Genomic DNA, 23,156 nt, shown 5'->3' with positions numbered 1-23,156 from the left:
AGACAGGTGTTTTGAGGGCCGGGTTCATGACAGGATTTTTCTGCTTGAGCGTTAAGTGAAAAAAGAAATAAAAAAACAAAATCAAGAGGGTTTCTGAAATTTGTCTCACTGTGGTCAATAAATGTCATTACGAAAAATGACGCATTCTGCATTGCCTCGGTGGCGTCAGTTCATCTACCATCGACTGAGGCCTGCAGGAAGGGTTTTTTCATCTGCCTTGGAAACAAAAAGTACTCTCATCTTCCTCTAAACAGATAAAAAGGGCAATTTTTTTAACTGTCTAAGCCACGGAGAGGCAAAACTTTAACTTGTTTTGTCAAACAACATTCAAAAGGTTCAAACTTCTCCTTTTTTTTTAAGAAAAAAAAAAACCTCACAAAAAGAGCTAGTTAACCCGTGAATTATTTACGCTTCTCGCACAGCAAATAGCATTGCATTAAGACTGGCATTTAAAAAAGAAATAGATAAAAACGGGGTGTGCTGCAGTCCCTTACGGGAAGGGAGCTGAACATCCCTGGTCATGCGTCTGTTTTTCGTAACGCTCTCTCCATGGGCCCTACCGCTTCTGGGGAGTTTCTGGCTTCACTGAAGCACCACCCCAGCTCCCGTGAGCCCATCCCAAATCGCTGCTCAGGCACTGCCCTGCCAGGAGATCGCCACCATGCCCAGGGTCCTCCGCGCCATGGAGCAGCCCTCTACCTGTGGAAGGGTAATGATGTGGCCCCCATCACCCCGCCTGGCCACCACCACCATCACTTGCTGAGTTCACGGACAGACTGAAAAGGCTGAAGGGCACAAAACCCCAATCTCGTTTCACACTTGAACTCAGCAATCGGAGGAGCAATCGCGCCCGTGCGGCAGGAATCTGCAGGAATTCCTTCTGCTTGGCGGCATCCCGTGCAAGCTCAGCTGACACCACCCCCTGCATCCTGGGGGCTCCTCGGGCACCCGCAATGGGAGCCCTTATCCCCAGGGAGCCCCGGGAACCGGTGGTGCTACTGGGGCTGTTCTGGAGCTGGGGTCTGAGCATCGCAGCATGAGAGTGGGATATTCAGCATGCAGAGCCTCAGGGAGACACGGGCGTTACTCTCCTTAGTCTCCTCTGCAGTCCCTATGGAAAGATGCCGTCCCTTCTGTGCAAATAATCCGCTCCCCTAAAGGCAACTGATTATTTCCAGATTACTGTCAGTCCCAGCATGAGTCTCTGACACCAGTTTAATCGGTTAGAAGGTCAAATGCCAACCCAGGTTAACACAGCCCATTGGGCTCCTGGGGCAGTAGCGGTTAGTGACATCTTGGACACCCTGGGCTGGATGAGCCAGGGCCCACTGAGTCAACCAAAGGCATCCTCCAGTGCCTCCAGTTAATCACACCCCTGACCAGAGCTCCTGATGTGGTGTGTATCTCAGACAGACGTACACATACACTGATATAGATACACGCACAGATATACAGACACATCACAGGGTGGCCCAGTCCAGCATTCGCTCAGTGTAACGGCCAAGGTCCTGCTGAGTTCTTCAGGATCAAGGACAAACCCCAGCTGAGGACAACCTTCCAAAGAGGTTCCTCTCATTATCTACAGGACTGAACTCATGCTGGACAAAGTAATCTGAGTTTTAGCTTCCCAGTTCCCTGGACTCCTTCTGTTTCTTTTCCTCTGATATTAATGTATTATGATGATCATTCGGTTCATTAATTTTTAGCTTTTCACCCAATCAAATTTTGGAAAACACAAGAGGAAGAAATGTGGTCATGGATGCCTTCAGATGTCGATGAAACTATCTGTTAAAGAGCACCTGGAGCACACATTTCATAGCCTCTGCAGTCCGGGCTAACCACATTTGTCTTTTTGACGTTACAATCAGAAGACAAAATAAACAGAGACGAGATGCCACAGTGTTATTTCCAGCCTGAGCAATCAAACCCTGTTACCACTCCTTTTTGCTGGCTTTCTGCAGCAGGAGGGGTAAGAAAAGCCCCACCATGCAGCAGCCCTCCTTCCCGGGGGTCATGAGGCACAGAGGACTCATGTTTGGACCCTGAACGAGAGCAGCATGGTCTGGAGGCGTGATGGGCATTCACGGCTCCTGCAGCAGCAGTCAGCTGGGGAAGGGCAGGGGACCACTTCACCTGGCCGAGGCAGATGATGAGGTGGACACATTGCCCAACACAACGGGCAACAGAGGAGGCTCTGTAAGCAGTTCTTAAAAGAGGAGAAAAATGAAAAGGGGGAAGAGATACGCAGCATGTAGGAAAAGGCCAGCATCTTTTCTGCTCATCACAGCTCGGGCTCCGTGTCACGGGGTGGTGAGCTCCTGTCCCCCGAGCAGGGCAGCACACAGCTTTCCCGGCACTCGGTCGCAGATGGATGCAGACAAGCTCACGGTGGAAAACAAAACAGAAATGATAGAGAAAGGACGTAACCTGCCTCTCAGATCAACTGTCCCATTTGACACCAAGACCGAATCAAAAGCCACCCGCATAATTCCAGGTGACCTCAAGCCTCTGCCATGCTAACCCCATCACCTCCCCGCATCCTCCCACCCTGGGCAGCAGCTCTCCGAGTGCTGTCTGAAACAGCAGAAACCAGCACAGCTACCGCAGCACGGGAGTCAGAGGGCAGCATCGCCGCTGGTGCATGGGCAAGACCCCGGCAGCTGCCCCGTGGACCGGCGGGGCGTTTGGGATGCTCCCTGACCCTGCCAGGCAATGCTTGTCTTGCAGAGCACGTTCCCACGAGCCGTGCCAGCATCCCTTCTCTAACCTTAAATATACGAAGCTGCAAAATAGTGGAAAAGCTGTTTCTGTTCTGTTTGCTGGCGTTGGATTGTGGGAAGAGGGACAGAGGAAATCAGCCACTCCCTACACATAACTACAACAGGAGGAAGATCCAGATGTCTCCAGAGGAGAGACAACGTCTCCTAACATCGATGGAAATGGAAAGTGGTAAATGCTTTCCCAGCTGAAGCAGTAAATGAGACGATTCATCCCAGGCAGTTTCCTAAGCAAAACAGTCACCAGCGAGAGACCACGGCTGGATGATTAACCATCGGGTGGGCTGAGAAACAGGATGAGTTTTCTTTTCTGAGGGCAGGATGACACACTGAGCATCACTGTGAGGCGGCTGGAAATCCAAGTGGGCGGGAGATTTAGGATCTGAATGTAAAAGATCTAGAAGGTTTTATCTGGGAAAATAGGTGATTTGGGCCACCCTGAACTGTGTGAAAGTCTTTCTTGAGGTCTGAGACATTATCAGATGGAAAAGGGCAGATGGAGCAGGTAGAACTGCTATCGCCCTAACAAAACACCGCAGGGAAGAGCTTTGGTTCTGCCACGGCAGCTGAACTGGACCATGGGGAAAGGGCTCCAACGCCCTGTACACGCCAGCTGCAGACGCCCAGCTAACCAGTCTGGTTTAGCATCTTACAGTGGAGAGAAACAAAACTCCCAGTGTCATATGAGACAGACACACCACAGGAGCGGGAAAGCAGCATTTGGAAATGACCCTGATGAAGGAGATGTAGAAATATACGTGTATATATATATAGTAAAAAATAGGCTGAAAAGGGGCAGTGAAAGTTGATTTTTACTACTTTCTGTGACAGGAGATTAAGAAAGCAACGTAGGAAAAGAACAGGGAAAAATCTGCAACCTCTATGAAGAAATGATATATCCAACCTCGCATTTTAACCAGTGAAGATAAACCCTGCAAGATAGGACTGAGGTTCCGAAACAAGAGATAAGACTAGTGCCTGTGATGGCAGGGATGCTGGCTGGTGTGACCCTGCGAGGGACCACAAGTCCTCAGATTTCCTCAGCTGTGGAGCTGATGGGGTGGAACAGAGATTTCATGTCATTGCACAGTCTTATGTCTGTGAGAAACGTGGATTTACTCTTGGACGCATCCAAAGGATGTCACTGTCAGCGGAGCAGCCAGGCCCCTGGGATGAAGTGCTGACCCTCCTGATGCCACGGGCTGAGGGCCAAGATTGCAGCCCCAGTCTGCTCCCAGACACCACCTCCCAGGGAACGCTCCCTGCTTTAGCAAAGCTGGGTGGAGGCTGCCTTCACTCTCACTACAAACACAAGCTGAGACCCCACCGAGGGGGAAAAAAAGAGTATTCTGGATGCTTGAAACATGATCTTGGTGATTTGGATTATTTGGCAGGAAAGTGGACGGAGCACTACGGAGATTCTGCTTGCAAAGAAAAGCTCAAATTAAAGACAGAAAAAAAGGGGGGAGTGGGGTCAGAGTAAAAATGAAGGAAGGATGAAATTTTCCTCTCTTTATTCAGCACCATGTCAACCCAGATACCTTTGACTAGAACTTATGCCAGGGAAAAGTAGCTTCTGGCCTCTTCTAAGCTAAAAAGCACAGCAGAAAGATACAGCTGCGAAATGCCAGGCTCTGGTTATACTTCTGGAAAACATATTCGGTGTTTACAATATTTAGGCTGTAAGCTATGGTTGAGATATGGGATGGAAGATCTGAAAGCCAAGCAGATGATCTCCACAGATCATGAGTTCTGCATCTCACCTCTAAAGATAAAAAAAATAAAAAAATAAAAATAAAAAAGAGATTCAGTCCTAGAATTACTTCTAAAAAGAACTGGGGAAATATAAGATATAAGATGAAAAATCCCAGAATTAAATACCTCTATGGGGATGGAAAGTATCCTGAAAGTATCCTAAAAGTATCCCAAATACCAGCCCTATCACTTTCCCTGGGCCATGTGAATAGAGAAAAGCTCTCCCGTCGGTGAGGTTTGCAGCTGGCCTTGGAAGGTGCTCGCCACGTCTGAGAGGTGCCTGGCTGAGCACGCTCTGCACAGTGGACTCGAGGCATGGAGGGAAGATGGAGCAGGGACTGTGCTTCATCCAGAGGCTGTGAGGCCAAAGGGAATGGGGTAAAGAAGGGGTGTCTCTGCCACGCAACGTCGTGCCGTGTCAGAGAGCCCTCCTGTGTCCCACGGAGCAGCAGGTCCACGCAGCCCTGTGCAGCGAGAAGAGCTCAGGAGAAGTTGTTAACTTGGTGACGTGGTGATGGCTTCGTGTTCCCATGTCACCTCCACCTGGCACGGCACTGGGTGATGGAGACATGGGCAAAGCATCACCTACCCATCAGCACTTGCTGAGCCTGCGTTAAACTGTTTCAGCTACGACTCCAGCCACAAAAGAATAAAAAAGCAGCATAAACCAAAGCCCTGCTGTCACCCAGAGAAGTGTCTGCCAGCTCTGCCCGTGCTGCCCCCCACTCTCTCTAGCCCCCGCGGTCTTGCTATCCTCGCAGCTACAGCCCGAGGCAGACTGGAAGGAAGACATGATTTAAGGTCCAGCATACACGTAGATACATTGGACTGCCACAGCACAGAAAAAGCACGTTAATACCTAGAATGCTTCTCTCGATGGCGCCACGACATGGTACACACACGCACACACGTACAGAGAAATCTACGGGTAATGCATGGGGATGGCGTGTTGGCAGTGATACAGACCTTGGCGATGGTTCGGGCTGCTGCTCTTTCCTTTAAACAGAAGCAATAGTACATTAGCATGGTGTCAGGTGGCAAAAGATGTTGCTGCTTCACTGTTAAAACATAACGAAAGGACAATACCAAACAGTACAACTAAGTGGAAGTTGTGGACAGAAGAAAGGGAAAGGAGCGCTTAATTCCTGGAGTTTTGGGCCCGGACAGAAGATTACTAGAGACTCACACAACCTCAGAGAAGACACATACAACGCACAGGGTTGAAGAGTTTATCCCAACCCATCCTTGTGCCTACGCACGACTGAGACACCTGACGGTCGTGTGATTTGTGTGAGCACAGGAGGACTTCTGTGGGCTCAGGGAGCTGCCCCTTTGGTCAGAAATGCACCACCCTGAGCTGTTTCTGCACACAGGGAGGGATTTGAATGGCTCCCATGACCCTGGAGCGTTTGCTTTTCCTTCCAGGCCATTGGGACAGAGCTCATGTCAGATCTCTCGATGCTTGGCTTCTCGCCGCAGTGCCAAAGCACGGTGCTGGGAGGGGGACGTTGCTGGGAAGGAGTATGGATACCTGACACTCCAGGTGGGGTTTCTGCCTCCAAAGCCTTTGGCAGCTACTTTGCCAAAGTAGTTGGCAAAGGCTACACAGAGGGAGTGGGATGCCACAGTTTTTGTATGTGGTTTCCTATTGAGATCCCAAACCACTTGATTGCCCTGAGAGATCATTGACACTGAGGAGGAAGTGAGCTGAACACCTGCAAAAGGATAGGAATAACACTGCAACCCAAGCTAAGGCTACGCTGATAAAAATCCCTCACCTTCACTGACCACGCATCTTGGTGGCATTTCCCTCCAGCAATGAGGAAAACCTGCTCTGCCTTCTCCTACCCTGATTCACAGCTTGTTCACATTGGCAACTTCAGCTGGGACTCTGAAGCAGCCTTGCCCCTACAGCCCACAAGAGAGGGAGCCGCCTGTGCTTCTCAGCAGGTAAGGATCTGCCTCCTCTAGCACCAGGCAGTCTAAGGAACAAACTAGACTGTGAGAAGACCTGGGCTGGAGGAGCTTGATCCCATCTGAGCACGATGCTGTACCTGCCCTGACCCTGCCTCCACCCAACAGAGATGCTGAGATCAGTACAGACCCTGACACCTCTCCCTGAGGCTGAAGGCAGCAGCCTGGAGAATCTAAAAAAATACCCGTCCACCCTCTGCTCCTTGCTCAGACGAGCTTGGGAGCCCAGCCTCAGTCACCAGCTCAGATACTCCCAGTTTACAGCGTGCAGTCTGACCCACGGGTCTAACAGGGACACACAGCCTGGGGCAGGTGCCATCCCACACCTCCCCAGCTGGCCCCACTGCCCACCAGTATGGCCAGCAGCTCTCCATCCCTCCCGGGGTCTGCACACTCCCCATTCACCAAACGGGGCAGCCTTGCCTGAGTAAAAAAACGCGAGCAGAGGTTTGAGCCGCAGGACTCCTGGCCTCCTGCAGCAATCACATATACCTCGTCACAGCAAATTTAATAAAAATTCCTCACCGCTAAAACCTTGCCTGCTCTCAGGGTAGGCGAGGGAAGGCTGGAGGGGACAGAACGAATTAACACGTTGTGGGCCTGAATCTTCTCTGAGGGTGGTGAAGAGCACAAAGGTCAGAGGAAAACTGGGAACAACTACCTCGATCAGATCCTTTGAAAACACGACTTTGCATTTTCAGCCAAGCGCTGTAGTGTTACTCCAGAGCCAAGTCAGAAATTAACAGACAGCATGGGAGAGGGACGGGGAGGAGGTCGCTGAACGACCCAAGTGGGATCAGCTACCAAAACCTCTCACATCTTCAAGTCCATATGTGAAAGGCAGGAAGGAAAAAAAAAACCCCAAAATTAAAAAAACTGTTGCAAAGTGTGTGCTTTCCAAGCTCTCTTAACTGTGCTGCTAACCTGAATGTCAGTCCCGATTTGCTCTTCAGGTTCCTCAGGAGCTCCAGCTGGTTCAGAGGAGGGATGAGTCTAGAGGAAGAAAATAAAGACCATTAATACTTAGGCAGAGCTGTTTTCAGAGCCTCCTGTCACGGGAACTTCCCCTGCTGCCCCATTCTTTCAACTAGAACCAGCTTTGTGCCACCAACTGCAACTGGGGGACAGCTTGGGAAGGATGGAGAGGGGTTCGGCTGCTACTTCCAACAGTGTCCAAAGGCAGAGTGGTGGGGGAAGAGAGAGAGGGTGACAGCAAGAGAGAGAGAAACTTGTCTGCACCACCGGATTTTGAACCTCCCCAAAAACAAGCGGCTGCCAAGGCTGGTGAGCAGTACTCAGTGTTTTGGCAGGAGAGCTCTTCCACCACCTGTAGTCTAGCGGTTGGCGCTGCTTTCTTTGGAGATCAGCACTTCAGCTGTGTATTAAGTGGCAAGAAGCTCCAGTTTTGGAGACAAACGGGAAACTCAACCCTGCTGCTCTGGGGACTGTGGCGAGGTATGGGAAGGAGCAGCTTATGGGGCAGAGGAAAGAGGGACTCGAGGTTGGGAGCATCCCAGGAGAAACAGCAGTGTGCTCCCGGGTCAAGTTTAACAAATTCCCTACTGCCCACATCTGGTTTTGCCCCAAAATGAGGCAAAACTGTGTATCCTCATCATCTAGGAACCATGGTCTTCCTTCCTTCTCTGGAAGAAGAACCTGACAATGGGAATCCTTGTTAGCGATTTAAAAAACCCCAGTGAACAAACACGCTGTTGCCTGTCCTGCTCCTGTGCTAAAAGCTGTCGAATTAGCTCCCAAATCTGCTTTTGGTTTCTTCCCTCAGAGCCCAGGAGACAGGGCCTTGCTGCATAAATATTTAACGTTGATATTCGGTCAGGTTTTCAACCAAGAGAGCTGGAGGTGTCGGGGGGAGGATGGAGAACGCTGCATGCGGTTGGGAAGAGCAGCATCTACTTAGAGAGCACACTTGGGGACTCTGCCTTCGGGGTCAAGGCCAAGGGGTTCAGCCCATGGCTTGCTGCAAACTCCCTTCCGGGCCAGCAGCGTGCCCTTGTCAAACCGGGGAAGTGCCACACGCCATCGCTCTGTCCAGAGGGTGCACAGTCAGCACCGCAGCCTGGTTACGCTCGTGACAAGTGAGGGGGAGGACAAGGGGCTGTCTGGGGCTGCCTGCATCTGTGTGGCTGGGACCACGTCCCAAGGCAGCGTGTACTTATGGCTTTGCCGGACAAGGAACCATGCGGGTTTTAACGAAAGCAAGAAGGACCTGCTCAAACTGTCCCAAACCTGCGGTTTAGGGATGGAAGGAAAGGGGAGCAAGTGCTCGTACTCTGAGACTGGTCTGGGCTGAGGTGCTCTAAGAAACAGGGCTGGTGCTTACAGTAACATAAAGGCAGAGATACTTATGCCCACTTTTTTCAGCCATTAGGAGACCAATAGTTTCACAGTTTTCCCTTAATGGAAAAAAAAAAAAAACAAACAGCAAAACTTATGCCCACTTTTTTCAGCCATTAGGAGACCAATAGTTTCACAGTTTTCCCTTAATGGAAAAAAAAAAAAAAACAGGAAAAGCCTCTCTCTGCATGCACGAAACTCATCCCCAAAACCACAGCGGCTCAGCAGAGCAGATTTGGTGTTCACAAGGCTGAGGCAATCAGAACATTTTCCAGTCTCAAGTATGGAGAAAAGAATAAAAATAGGCCTGAAAATTTTGGCTCAGCTCCCTGGTCCAGCTCTGTTCGCTTCCATCCAGAGAAGAGATCCAATGAATTAATGATTCTTTTCACTCAAGACATCAGGATGAAGCTGACCTTGGTGCAGTGGAGAAGTGCATGAGCGCTGGGCTGTCACCCCCCTTCAAACCCACTGTAGGGTTTGCAGATTCAGTCCAAGATGGGAGAAGATGGTGCATAAAAAAAGAACACCAAGCACAAAGTGTTCCCAGCAGTTAATGAAGGTGCACAACTGTTCTTTGGCGAGTTGGTTTCTCAGGGAGGTCCATACCCAGCAGAACACAAGGCAACAGCCCCACGTTCTCCAGCTGGGATCACAACTAGGGCTCCCTCGATGCAAGCCTCCGAGCTGAAGAGCTCATCAGCTCACCAGATGGAAGGATTCAGGAGCTCCTTCCTTTGCATCAGCCCATAACTCAAGGTCTCCCCTGTGCTGAAGGTGGCAACCTCTTGGGCCACCACAGATGCTTCCATGCAAAGGAAACAAGCAAACACAGAAATTCACTGTTTCTGTAGTAGGGAGAAAGGACCTCCGGTGGGGGCATCTCATGTTTTCTCTCTCTCCTCCTGCTCCACATGTCACTTGTTAGCAAGGGAAGCATGTTTTGGTTAAAGGGGAGCTAGGTGAGAAGATCTGCACGCCACGGGAACACACACAGCTCATGCTAACCACCACAGCAACACTTCGAGACGCTGCAGGGGACCCTCCAGCTGCTCCCCTCCCAACACCACACCGAGAAACACCACACTAACTCCCAGTGCTGGCTCCTCCATCCAAAGGGAAGGCAAATTCACTGTTCCTGGCAGCACAGAAAACGTTCAAGCGTCTGGGGACAGTAGGGATCTCATGCCTCTGGCCAGGACATCACCAAAACCCACACACAAGAAGGCAGCAGCAGACGACAGCGGGTGGGAGCGATACACAAAGAACACGCACACACCACAACACGACCGCACACAGAGACACTGGTGATAGTTTTGAACAGCCCCAGTAGGAACAATTAGGAAGAGGGTGACGAGGAGAGGGATGCTGGAACAGGATAGGGACATAAATGAGTCTCCCTGCAGTGTTAAAGTTCCGACGAAGAGCCAGTTTTTAACTTGACCTCAACTCTATGTCTCCAGCCTAAGCTATCTGTCATAACCGAGAACATTTATGAAACTTAGAAAACATTTTCTTATAAGAAATTGGATGGAAGTGTCACATTCATATTTCAGAAAAATGAGTCTCAAACCAGGCTGTGTTCGGCACAACGGGGAAATGCATTCGTAGTGTCGTACCTGCAGTTCACTGATGCAATCTGCTGTAAATCAATCACACAAAGAGCTACGTGTGACCTACTAAGGGTGTAAAACCTGTATCTGTGAAACCTGGAACCGGCTTGGGAAATCAAGCACCAACTCACATCAGCTCTAACAGCACTAATGCATCTAGCAAAGATTTAAGCTGCTCTAAGAACAGAGCTTGGCCCACAGTCTTGAAACACAACCCCATCTTCAAACATTGACTTGACACCTTCAGATACCCACCCCACGCAAAATATGCCTCTGATTTGAAGATCTCTTTTGTGCAGAACCTGAGATAATATTATTTATCATAAATCTTACACAGGTCTTGGCATTTGGACTGCTCCCAAAAGGTCAAGTCCTGGATTGAATAAGTGGGGCTTGGCTCCAGGTCAGTCTTGGAAGGACAAAACTGAAATGGAAAAGCCCTGCTGAGACAGGACATCCCTTTCCCAAGAATCAGCCTGGATTACTAGAGGAAATGACTGATCATTTCAGTTTAGCATTCCAGACCTTCCCCTCCTCCAAAGCAGGCACAGCCGTTGCTGTGATTTTATTCTGTGCTACCCCACGTGCCTCCCACGGTGCCACCGCACCGGCAAATTCAGCAAACCCAGTGCTACCCTGGTGGGTGCAGCTCCTACAGCATGAAGGGAGACAATGACAAGGAAGGATGGGAAAAGAGGGCTGGAGAAAGAGGAACACGCACAGTGAGGGATGATGGAAGAATGATCAGGGAGGTTTTCTTGTTAAGCATTGTAGGAATTGGAGGAGGTTGGCAAGACCATCAAGAAATCATCCTTAAAAAAGCAAACTCCTCAGGCTCTCTCCCATTCTCCCCCCTAAACCATCACGTTGGCAGTTTCCCAACACTTGTGTGAACCAATAGCTAAAATGGACATGGAGGTGCTTGGAGTTAGTCTGCAGGCAGCAGGGTGGGGAGCCTGGTTTGGGCTTTCACTCGTTCCTTTGAAAAAACTCATCCTCAGAGGTTTCTTTCTTTTCCTTTTTTTTTTTTTTTAAATTAAAGGCTTTGCATGTTACAGTCCCAAACGAAGAACAAGGAGTGACATGACACACAGTTTCAGAGTCACATGCACTTCATACCTGGAGGCACCGTACGTTTGCGTTTGCGTGCTTTTCAAGTGTTTTCACCAAAGAAAACCAAAGGGGTAAGAGAAAGAAAAACAGGGGGGAAAGGTGGGGTGGAGGAAAGGGGAAAAGAAACAGAATAAAGACAATTAGCACGTGAACGAAGTGTATCCCCGGGAGCAGATGAGCTGTAACCAGGCTTACAGGTGAGCATGGGAGCATGGGCTGAGCTCGCTCCTGCCACAGCTGGCTCAGAAACCACCACATGCCCGTGTCACCCTCAGGGACAGGCAGCTGGCATCTTGCTCCAAAAGCAAATGGGCACCACAGAGCAGGGGAAATGTGGGGGCCTCTGACAGACCTTCTGTGAGACAGCCACAGCCCCACCAGCCAGGGATAACTGGGGCTGCTGACCTGGGCGTGACGTGCCCAAGGGGTTTTTTAGTGAAGACCGATACATGAATGTAGCTGAGATCAACGCCTTGTTCTCATGAAGGACAATAAAGAGCAGGGTTTTTTTCAACAAATACACTGACTGATGCACAACAGGTTACAACGTCTGGACACACCAAGCTACGCCTGTGTTACAAGCCCAAACCGTAGCTGCATGTACACGCCAATTTCAGATTTGGTTCTACCCCATTTTAATTTAAAGATGAAATCTGTGATCTTCTCAGAGGCCACCATATCTTCCCCAAACAATTGCAGTGATCTGAGACACGTTCTGGAGAGATGTGAGCTCCTCCAAGGCATGTGTAACAGTTTTTCCTACTGAGCAGCCAGCATTTTCGGAGATGCCTTGGGAAGACAAGGTAAGCTCAAGCCACAGGGCTCCTGCTATGAGGAACAAGAGCCCAATGTGGAGCAGAAAGGGTGCCGAGGTAGCGATGACTGCCTCCCAGACACCCGGGAGGGAGATGGGGATATCGTGGTCCTCCAACCCACTTCCAAACACGCATCAGCAGCCATCTCCTCAATGCAGCGCTGGGCTTGATGCGCTGCTGAGGCTGCACCAGCACAGGGCAGCCAGTGCCTGCCAGCTGGCTTAGGGAAGTAGGTAGATGAGGATAGATGGACAGGGTGAGTGATAGAAGCTGCGGCCAGAACACACGGTTACACCCTTTCCCCACCCCCAAATAATTTATCTGTCTGCATCCAAAATATATTCAATCTATTCTTGGTGAAACACTCAATTTGACTAAGAGCTGAACCCATCGGCACACCCACAGGTGATGTTCCCTTTGCCTGCGCACAGGCAGCAGTTGGGATATAAGGGCGAAGCTGGGAGAGCAGAGAAACCTGTGCTCAGGGAACCCCAGGGTGACACTGGCAGCATCAGCCAGCAAAACTGCCAAGACTTTGTCTAGGCTTTTTATTCACGGTAGCTGGGCTCCTCACCAAACGACACTTTTTGCTCTTTCTCCGCCCCAAAGTTTTTATCTAGCCTGTTCTGGAGCTCTTCAGCTCAGTTTTCATTCTGGGTATTAGCTCCGTGGGAAACACCGCTTTTAACAAGCGGATTGAAGAGCAGGTAATTACCCCCGTATGTCCTCAGGAAAAGGGTGTCACTGTATGTCTGGCTGCGTGGTAGGTTCTGTCTTTAAAAAAGCAGTAAAACCTGGCAAAGTCCGCTGTGATCAGCCCTGGCTTCCTGCGCTTTGCTGCGGACCTTGACCAGGCTCCGGTTCTGGTCCTCTCCAGTAGCTGATCTGAACCAGTGCTGCAAAGCTACAGCAGGAAGGTCAAATACTGGGGGGGAGCGTTTCAATGGGGGTGGGTTTAATGCTATTGGAAAACAGTTTTGTTTTGTTGGGTGGTTGGTTGTTGGTTTTTTTAGGTAAAATCTTGAAGTCGGTTCATAAATCTCTAGGGGAAAAAGCACCCAATCAGACACACGCTGGGAATGAACCTGATGAAAACTTACTGATCATGACATCGGGATTTCCAACAGGTTTTTAAGATGGTTTAACAGGCTGGCCACTGCCTTGTGAATACAGGTTAATGCACACCCTAGGAAATACATCCAGGCTGTCTGCCCAAGGGCTAAAAGGCATCGGTAACACAGGAAAACAGAAAGGGATTCACAGCCACGGTGGCACAACCTGGTGCTGGACCACAGCCCTGCTGGGGAGCAGGGAAATGAGGCATAGGGAGCCCAGCATGCCCAACAAAACCCCATGAAGCAACGGGAATATCTAATGAATCCGTCTGATCCCTCTACAAACCAAGAGCGATTTGGCCAGCCCCTAAAAACACTCCAGAAAGGGATGTACAACCCTGCCCGCAAGGCGGGGCAGCGCAGAGTGGAAAATGAACAGCAACGTTTCGCATTTTAGCTTCTGGGGAAGCCTCCTCCTCGGTGCCACCAACCCCAAGAGTGACAGGATGGGGGGATGCGGTGCTTCCCCATGTCCTGGAGGACAGCGAGGCACAGTGGGGCACTCTGTCCCCATCAACAGAAAGCTCCGTTCGCACAAGGCTGTGAATTCCCACAGCACTGCTCTAACCCGTGTCCTTTGAGCTGAAAAAGCTGCCTGGGTACGAGGACGAGTTAGCTCTCCTTAAGGCAAGCCAGACGGATGCTGCTAAAACACAGCGGTGCTTTACCAGCATCATCCGTTGGCTCCACCGTCCTTCCCTGATCGTGATGGATAAATTAAATGCAAGACATGGGAAAATGTTCACTGAATCCTGACTTGTTTTTTACTCCTCTTGGGAGAAAATAAAAGGGAAAGGAAAGGGGAACCCAGGGAAAATGCACCTGGGGAGAGAGCTGGGCCAGTCAAAGGAGGGGCAGAAGTTTGCTGAAAGGCAGAAGGACCATTAGAGACCAGCAAGGAGAGCCCAAGTGAGGGCACGAGGAGGGCGGCGTTTACCTACAGTCCAGGGCAGCTCGGAAGGGAGGGAGGTCTTCACGCCTGGGCACGGCAACTGTCACAACACAATGCAACTACCAGCAGACGTGGAGAAATAAAGGTGAAAAGAGCAGCATGTACACACAGACGAAAAGAAAAAAAAAAAACAACACAACATGGAAATTAAAATCAAGTCAAAAGGAAATACACCAAAAAAAAAAAAAAAACCAAAGCAAAAAAACTGCAAAAGAGAAAGCATATACCAGCCCTTAAGAGCTCTTGAAATCAACTTTTTCAACCTAAAAAAAGTAAATAAACAAAACTAAATATCTGGATAACAAAAATAAATATGGAGACAGTGGCATCACGAAGGTGGCAGTGAAGGAGGGAGGTGGAAGAGGAGGTACCTGTACATGGGGACAGTGACGGTGCGCTCGTAGTACTGCCAGGTGGAGTGCAGGTCTGTCCGGGACAGGTTGGTGGCATAAAATCTCCACGCCGCCTGCAGAGGAGGCACAGAGGGATTGTGGACCCAGGTGTGGCCAGCACTACCCTGGGTTTGCTAAACCTTAGCCAGCACTGAGTCCTCTCTTTTTCTGTGGGATGGGTCTGACGTTCTGCCTTCTCCTTGATGTGACACATGACAAATTTAGGGTGGTACCACGATACTCCTGACCACGTTAGCCCAGCTAAAAATGCTGGGAGTACCAGGCACTCACTGCCAGCTTGAGGTCAAGTATCCAACGGGTGTTGTTGCCCATTAGGGAGTTAAAATATTTGAAAAGAGAGGAGCAGGGGAATGTAAAATGACTAATTTCAAATCTCCAAGACATGCACCAAGGCCAACCTTCTGTGCAGACATCTGTTATTGTGAAGAAAATGCTCCCAATTGTAATTTTATATCAGTATAAATATTCTCTTTGGGGGGAAAAAAAAGTTTCGTGAAAACAGCCTGTCCTAATGCATTTGTCTTGCTGGGCTGGATCTCGTTCCTTTTCTCCCCCACACTGCCTACCACATATGCTATTTTCCCATGGCCGATTTGCTGGCATTTATTCCCAGACAAGACCAGTCACCAGCTGCTGTCTCACACCTTACACACACAGCCCCATTTTTCACCTGCCCACCTCCCCAACTTCTAGAAGTCTATTAAGCGCCCCCAGACCAGCTCGATGGAACCCCGAGGCTCCTTGGACATGATCCTCACCTGAATCAGCCCCGCTGCTGGGTTTCGCCTCTTCTCAAAGTGCTTCTGTCGATGCTGCTCTTGAACCTTCAGAGCAAACCCTGAACCCAAGATGCCCTGGGGAAGGGAACAAACAAATTTGCAGTTAGCAGAGTGTTAGCTAAGCTTTCCCTCACAAACTGCAGCCAACTTCCCTCCAAAGGTTTCTTCTGGTACATGTTTTCTTCAAAGGGGAAGGAAGGAGCAGCCTCCATCCGAGGCAGCCCTGGCAGACACACTCGCCATGAAGGGGCAGCAGACTTTGCTGGAGCTCACTGGAAATGCTGCTTTTCCCAAACCACCTCCAGCCAGCTGATAAAACACAAAATAACCACACGACACCACGCTGGCATTCAGCAAAATATTCCCAGCAGGGAAAATCAGGTCCAAGTCACACACTGAATCACACCACGAAAACGATGGGGGCAAATTGCTCAAACGGAGAAATCATCCCTTTGCAGGAAAAAAAAACAGTTTCACTTCGGTAAATATTTGCGCAGAGCCAAATCTAGAGCTTGCACCCCACTGGCTCACCAGCACAGTGCCTGAGCTGTGGATATTCAAACAGGGTTTACCCTCCTCTCCCCTTTTTCTTGACTCAACAGCCATGGAGCAGTCACACTCAGGAGGTCCCTGGGTGCATCACGCTGCCGGACATCGCTGTTGCATTGCCACCAGCTCTGGGGGCTGGGGACAAAGCACGGCCAAGCTCAGTCCCCCCTCCCCGTCAGACGCTGCAGCCTCCGCTTACGGCAGGAAGGGCGAAGAAGGAGACGCCGATGAGCGTGAACGTCGCCGCCAGCAGCCGCCCATTCCAGGTCTGTGGGTACTTGTCCCCGTAGCCGATGGTGGTGAGAGTAATCTGCAGGGAGGAGATCACCGCAGAGCCCTCGGTCAGACAGCCTTAAAACTAAATCAGCATGGCCAGAACTCCCACAGCACCCGAGCAGGATGTGGAGGAGCCAGGGTCGCCTGAGCTGACATATCAAGGTGCAGCTCGAGCACCAGGGAGGACCCCGGCTGCTCAAGATGGGCACCTCCGTGGGAAGCAGCGACATCCTGCCACCCCAGACAGCCCTGCCACCACTCCCTGCTCAACACACTGGGTTTTCACACCAGTCAGGAGCATTTTCTTCCTTTAGCCGACACAGAGCTGCCATCTGGTGCAGAGGCTTGCGGCAGCTCGGAGCCTCCCCCCGGGGATGGGGCTGCGCCTTCAGCAGGGGGAGCGAACCGGCCCAGCTCCCCCGCACTCCCTTTGCCATCTGGTGCAGAGGCTGGCGGCAGCTCGGAGCCTCCCCCGGGAGATGGGGCTGCGCCTTCAGCAGGGGAAGCGAACCGGCACAGTTCCCCCGAACGCCCTTTCGGCATCTCACGAAAGCAAGCAGCGCTATTTGCATGCGTGGAGATTTGATGCTGTTCATTCCCGATCTCCCCAGCAGCGCCTATCAGCCTCATTAGCCCAACAGGATGAATTACAGCTGCTTCATCCAACCTAATTTCAGGATGTTTTTTTCCCCTCCTCAGTATTATTGCAACAATACTGACAAGCTGCTGTGTGCTTTTGGGGAAGGAGACAAGAGATTTGTTGGAGGCAAAGAATCCCCTGAACTCCAAACCACAGGAAAAGACGCGTTTTCCCACTTCAGACCACGGATGTTACCAGAGGGAAACGCTGGGCATCCCTTAAGCCTTCCAGGAGGATTTGGAGAGCCTGGGGTTGGCAGGAAGAGATGGTCTGGTTAGGAACAACATCTCTGAGACTTCTGCTCAATGGACCCCAATGGTCCCTGGGACAAGTTGTCCCTGCCCCATGGTCCCCCCAGCCAGAGCTGGCCCCAAGGACAAGAGCTGACACTGGGCTGATGTGGCTCTGGAAACCTCATGCATTCAACTTTGAATAAAATCACTTTTACACAAATGGAAGCATGATCCCAAAGCGCTGTTTAATTGGACCCATTAAAAGCCCTATCAATTAGACGCCATTTTGACAAAGCGGTTAGAAAATGCATCTACGGGGCTACTCCTTACCGAAACACAGAGCCGAAGCAATGCTCTTGCCGTGACGCTGCAAAGCTGGTTTACACAGTTTTTGTCATTTATATAGACAACCGCAAGCATGGGATCCACGAAGGTCAAATCAAGGGAGGAGTTTCTGAACCTGAATCTGGATTTATTGTGCCCATCTCAACATTTATCTGTACTGGACCCATGAGTTGGGACAATGACAAAACCTATTTCTTTTGATGAAGCTCAAATTTGACTCTGAACTCAGTGGCCAAGCAGCCTGGTAGTTCCATGATCTGACACAGGGAAGAGGTGATCCCCTGCCAGAGGCTCGCCCAGCCTGGGAGCAGGAGGGATAAATCTGCACGTGGTTCTCCCCAGACTGAGCTCTAATCTGCGCTGTCACTTTTTCCTCTTTGTTTGTTTCCTAGTTATGTCAAATTGGGCTTTGTTTTTATTTTTCTGTCCTAACCAACGGGCTTGAAAAGCAATTTACTGCTTCTTTCCCTTTGTGGGAACAGAGGAGCTGCTTGATCAGTAGATTCCCCCCCAAGCCTGTTACTGGGATTTGATCAGATCTGGGATTTTCATTACATACTTTGTAATCGAGGCCAAACCAGAACCACAGCGTCGGAGCAGGAGAACAATAACACAAGAAGATTAGAACGTCATTAATTCTCTCTTTGTTAATCATGTAATCCAATAATTCATATGCACACACACACGCAGAGCAAAGAAGAACTGCCCTTTCCTCCCCTGTCAGCAAAGATGTGAGGGGGACGTGCTTTCAGCGCCCAAGTCTCTCTGCTCATTTTACAGAATTTATTCCAGTGTGTTCCAGCACATCACCCAAGTATGGTTTTAAATAACTGAGAGGCAGCAACAGTTGTCAAAACGATGCTCAAAGCACCCCGGAGTGCAGGGTCTTCACCTGACCTGCCTCTGCATCACGACAGAGCTAAACCCCTTGACTGAGAGCGCACGAGTGCGTGGTTTCCTCGCAGCTCCAGCTACTTCAAGGACCACAATCCCCTAACGTTTTCTGTGAGGTTATTGAAGAAAAAGAGCTAAAAGGAGCAGCCTGAAGCCATTTAATAAAAATGTTAACTAAGCACTCCGTATGGTGATTCCTCGCATCAGTGATCGAAGATGGAGGGTTAATGGACATTTTATTTTAATAACCAGCAGCTGCTCTATGAGAATTACTTACCAGACCCCACCAGAGTGCATCTGCATACGTATCAAAGTGCTCATTTTCTCCTTTCTCGGCCAAGTATACCAGGAAAGAGGCCAGAATGAGGCACAGGAAGCCAATATACCAGGCAGTAATCAGCTCCTGCAAGATCATTAAGGGATAGAAGAGAGTAATTGCAGCCCTGGTGCGCATCTCCAAAAGCTGAGTGACTTGCTTGCGGTTGGAGCTGAACTTTCCCTGCATTAGTTTAGGCTTTAGGGCTTTGGTTGGAAACCAGTAGTGCCACTTTTTGAGATGGGACCGTGTACTGGTGGTGGCCCTGCCACACACATGGGGACATGCCCGTCCTGAAGACCCCATCATCTAACAGCAAATGGAGAAGGAAAGGGAGTGTTAATAGCTCCGTTATTTCAATATGTGGAACTGAGACAAATAAAACCCATGTTTCTGCAATTCACACAGGGAAGTGGGGTTAAACCTGAAACGGGAACCCCCAAATACCCAGGGACACTGCTTAGGGCAGGTTCCTTCCACTAACTAGGGAGGAAATACAAAGCTGATGTCTGGATGTAACATCTCACAGTTTCAGGGAAGTTTTACTTCAGAATTCCCAGTGATTGGTTTTGGATGATGTTAACACAAGGGTGGACAAGAGACCCACAAACCTCCTATGGTTTTTACACAGCTCTGGACAAACTGGTTAAGCTTTTCAGCGGGAAAAAGTGCAGGAGAAAGATATTCCCCGCATAAAGCTGAACACCCCTCCCTTCCCTCCTCTACTGGTTGAAGGGTTCCATTGGACCTCATGTTTGATTTTGCATTGCTCCCCCTGTCACCTATGGTGCCTTTCCCACCTCCCCAGGCCTAGGAGATGTTTGGGGTGCAGAACTGAACCAAAGCAGTCTCCCTGGTGAGGGGAACATGAAGAGCAACTCAATGTCCTTGCCTGAGGCTTGCTCACCTTACTGTGTGCGTAGACCACGGATCCCAGGAGCTTCCAGGTGCCACCTCGCCGGTCCATGCGGATCATGCGCAGGATCTGCAGGAACCTCAAACTCCTGAGTGCTGAGGTGGCAAAGACATTCCCTTGGGACCCTGCTGCCAGCACGGCGATGGATGCAATCAGCACCATGATGTCTGCATGAACAGAGGGCATTGAAAGTTGAAGCAATGCGGCTGAACCACTACCAAAAGTCATGGCACCCCTCCTGCCACCGGCAGCAGAAGGCTGTGCCTGGAAAGCATCTTCTGCTAGTTGTATCTTGTGCTGGAAGAACACGGCAGAAATCTTAATCTGGATGAAAGGAGCTAAGACGCATCTTATGGAAACACCCTGGTTTCCTTCTCCACACTCATTGTTCCCATAGAAAAGGTGTCAAACACCACAAAGTCTGAATTCTGATAAGATTCAAAGTTAATGCTGCTAAACCGGATCAAATCCTTGCAAAACCCTTGTTCAGTCAGCTGCGGCTGCCTGTGTTACACAGTGCTGTGAATTCCCCACCTAAACCAGAATGAAAATCTAGAGGTCCACCAGGGCAATGCTGGGGTGCTCACAGGCAAAGGCAGGCCAAGAAAAAAAGCCTTGCTCTATATATCCCAGATTGGGGGATCTTGAAAACCTCCCTCTTCCCTGAGTCTCTATGCAAATTTTATAGCAGTATTTTTCTGTGGAATAAGCTAAAATCCTGCACATGACCATTGCTGCTTGAAAGCAGGCTCTGCAGCGGGTGCTTTGGCCTCTCTGCCCAGTCCTTACCCCAGTAAAAATAACCGCTGGGCACAGATGGCCCCTTTTGCCAGAGGATCGCCGGGTACTTTACAAACAAGAATTAATTAAGTCTCGTAATTCCCTTGTGAGGTGCTCATCAGCACCAGGGAAAGCAAAGTGAGACACAGAGACTTCCCATGACACGCGAGCGATGTGGTGTGGAGGCTGGACACAGGATCCCAGCTCCTACGCTCAGCTTCTCCCGGTTAATCCCCTTTTCTGCAGCTGTGAGCAACTGTCAGCAGCTGTCAGCAACGTCTGGGGGGCGCAGGGCAACAGCTCTGCAGAAAACCGGTTTGCCTCTTGCAGAGTAAGGACAGCGATGGATTAGGACTTTCGCTTTTGCTCCCTCTCCCTTCTCAAGGCGACCATGAAGCAGCTGAGTATCAACCCCCAAAAGACATGCCAGAAACTGGAGCACTGAGCGAGCCAGGGCTTGCAATAGCCATTTTAGTCTGGGAAACCCCATGCAGGGGGACAGGTCTTACCGATGACGCAGAAAGGCTTGCGGGCGAATTTTAACCTTCCCCTCCAGCCCCGGTATCGGCAGCAGCAGCCGGCCGCCCAGATCCTCACAAAGTATTCAACCCCGAACACCACGATGGTGACGATTTCCTGCAAGGGAGACAATGTTGTCAGTCGAGAAAGCAGCGTGATGGAGAGCACACTCCAAAATCAGCTACAAACCCACAATCTCAACTCTGCACACCTCAGAAAACACGTCACAAGCTGCCTGCACCGATAAATGGAGAGCCCAGGCTTGAAAGGTCATCAGATCTCTGCTGTTGTGTCTTCCTTCACCCTCCCCTGAGGGTGCACATTGTAGCCGTGAACTAGAGTTTTACACCTTCTCACGCAGTGTTTGCGTCGCCCATCTGCTGAGTACCTGCCTATCTCCCCAGCATCAGCTCCAGGATTTGACTAGATTAATGCTGAGCAGCTCAGGGAAGGCCAGAGATGGGACTCTCCGGCTACTCCATCCTAGGACAGGGTATTCAAGCTTTTTCCCCAGAAAAATTGGACTGGATTGTGTCTGTGTGCTGGGCTCTCCGGTGAAGCGGTGAGGTAGAGATCCTCCGTCCCTTGATGCCAAGCAAGCACGCTGATGCTGTGTATCACAGCTCTTCCCATCACCACCCAAACACCCTGCGCACCCTCCCGTCCCTCTGAATTCTTCGCTAGTGGAATTTGCCTCTGCTTTCTCATGTGTCAAACTCGGCGAAGCCCTAATTAGTCTGCAGCATCTTTTGATGTTGATGTAGGGCAGGGACTGGGGAAGAGGAAGAAAGACAAAAGGAAAGGAGATGCATGAATTCAGCAGCCCCGCGACGTGACGGTGTGTGCAGCATCTCTGCTTGCTCTTGATGGCAGAAGCCACCTTGGCGGTGCGAGGGATGCTGAGCTATTTAAGGAACAAAACTCTGCAGCCTGATGGCAGATCAAATAGTTGCAGGGATGTTACAGCGTGGGAGAGGAGGCAGCAACACGGGCTGTTCCCTACATGGAGCATCTGCAGCTTTAAGCACTGGGGGCTGTTGGACACCAAACTCCTGTTCAGGTGGGATCAGTCTTGCTACTGTGGTTTGCAATTGAAGATAAAGGCAGAAAAAGGAAAAAGTCTGGGAAGATATTTTTTAAAGATCTTGTTCAGATTATTCCTGATACTGATTTTGCCTTTTTTACATTTTCCCTATTTCTTACCTGCAGGTCCCAGTGGTTCCCTTCTCACAAGCAACAGTTTAAATCCTTGAATCTCAAGGTTTTGGGGGTGTTTTTTACTTTGTTTTAATGCCTCACTGATGGCTTCATTTACCACTTACCAGGATATAAAGGGCCCCTTCTGAGCTGTTCTGGTACTCGTCGATGGTCGAAAAGACAGACAGCACCAGGCAGGAAAAAACTAGTAGAAAACTAATAAATAAAAAAGAGAGAGAGAGAAAACATCAGTCTTCGGAGAAGAAACCTTCCACACTCCATCAAACTGGTCCAGAGAGTATTTTGGACATATTCCCCCAGGAGTATTTACTGTGTTGCTGCTACACCACCACGTAAGAACAGGAAGGTCAAGTCTCTGTGTTTACTAACTAAAAGGGTTATGTGTGTATGGATGCACTAGACTGTTCCCAGTTTGGCCAGTGCCAACCCAATTTCCCTCCCAGCTGGCGGCTCTGACCACCCCTCTGGCATGGGGGAGCTCCATGGCTGCTCTGCATCCACAGAAGTCCTGACAGGAGCAGCACTGCGTTTCCCATCCTTGCCAGGGTAGGACATTTTGGGATGGATTTTATGGTCCTTTCTTAGACTCCAGATTAACTCCTTCCTGCCTAGAAACAGTTGGGCTCGATAATCTTACAGGTATTTTCCAACCTCAATTCCACAGTTCTACGAAGGGCCGACAACTTTTTAGATTTGTTGTAGTATCACTGGGAGGTGGAAGGTTGTTACTCTGCTCTTCTGGGGCCAGATATGGGACACAGCAGGAGTTTGGTACAGCCCAAGGTCTTGGTGCTGTTGGTACCTTTGTG

The 23,156-nt window shown here is 50.1% G+C and overlaps 1 protein-coding gene across 1 annotated transcript in view; it reads right to left on the bottom strand.

Moving 5' to 3' along the window:
- KCNQ2 (potassium voltage-gated channel, KQT-like subfamily, member 2) overlaps positions 1-22,542 on the bottom strand; it is a gene marked incomplete at its 5' end in the record, with an annotated part of 41,376 nt that extends 18,834 nt beyond the window's left edge. Inside the window, 10 exons of the mRNA XM_010140766.1 lie at positions 5,499-5,528; positions 7,431-7,499; positions 11,594-11,623; positions 14,841-14,935; positions 15,641-15,736; positions 16,410-16,520; positions 18,876-19,001; positions 19,822-19,997; positions 21,120-21,246; positions 22,452-22,542. Of these exons, the coding sequence (XP_010139068.1) occupies positions 5,499-5,528; positions 7,431-7,499; positions 11,594-11,623; positions 14,841-14,935; positions 15,641-15,736; positions 16,410-16,520; positions 18,876-19,001; positions 19,822-19,997; positions 21,120-21,246; positions 22,452-22,542 (951 nt within the window). The remainder of the gene's footprint in view (positions 1-5,498; positions 5,529-7,430; positions 7,500-11,593; positions 11,624-14,840; positions 14,936-15,640; positions 15,737-16,409; positions 16,521-18,875; positions 19,002-19,821; positions 19,998-21,119; positions 21,247-22,451) is intronic.
- Positions 22,543-23,156: the final 614 nt, after the last annotated feature.

Source organism: Buceros rhinoceros, unplaced genomic scaffold, assembly GCF_000710305.1.
Source record: "Buceros rhinoceros silvestris isolate BGI_N320 unplaced genomic scaffold, ASM71030v1 scaffold19637, whole genome shotgun sequence".
Lineage (NCBI taxonomy): Eukaryota > Metazoa > Chordata > Aves > Bucerotiformes > Bucerotidae > Buceros > Buceros rhinoceros.
The sequence above is the reverse complement of the archived record's forward strand: the minus strand, read 5'-3'. Positions and strand labels throughout refer to the sequence as shown.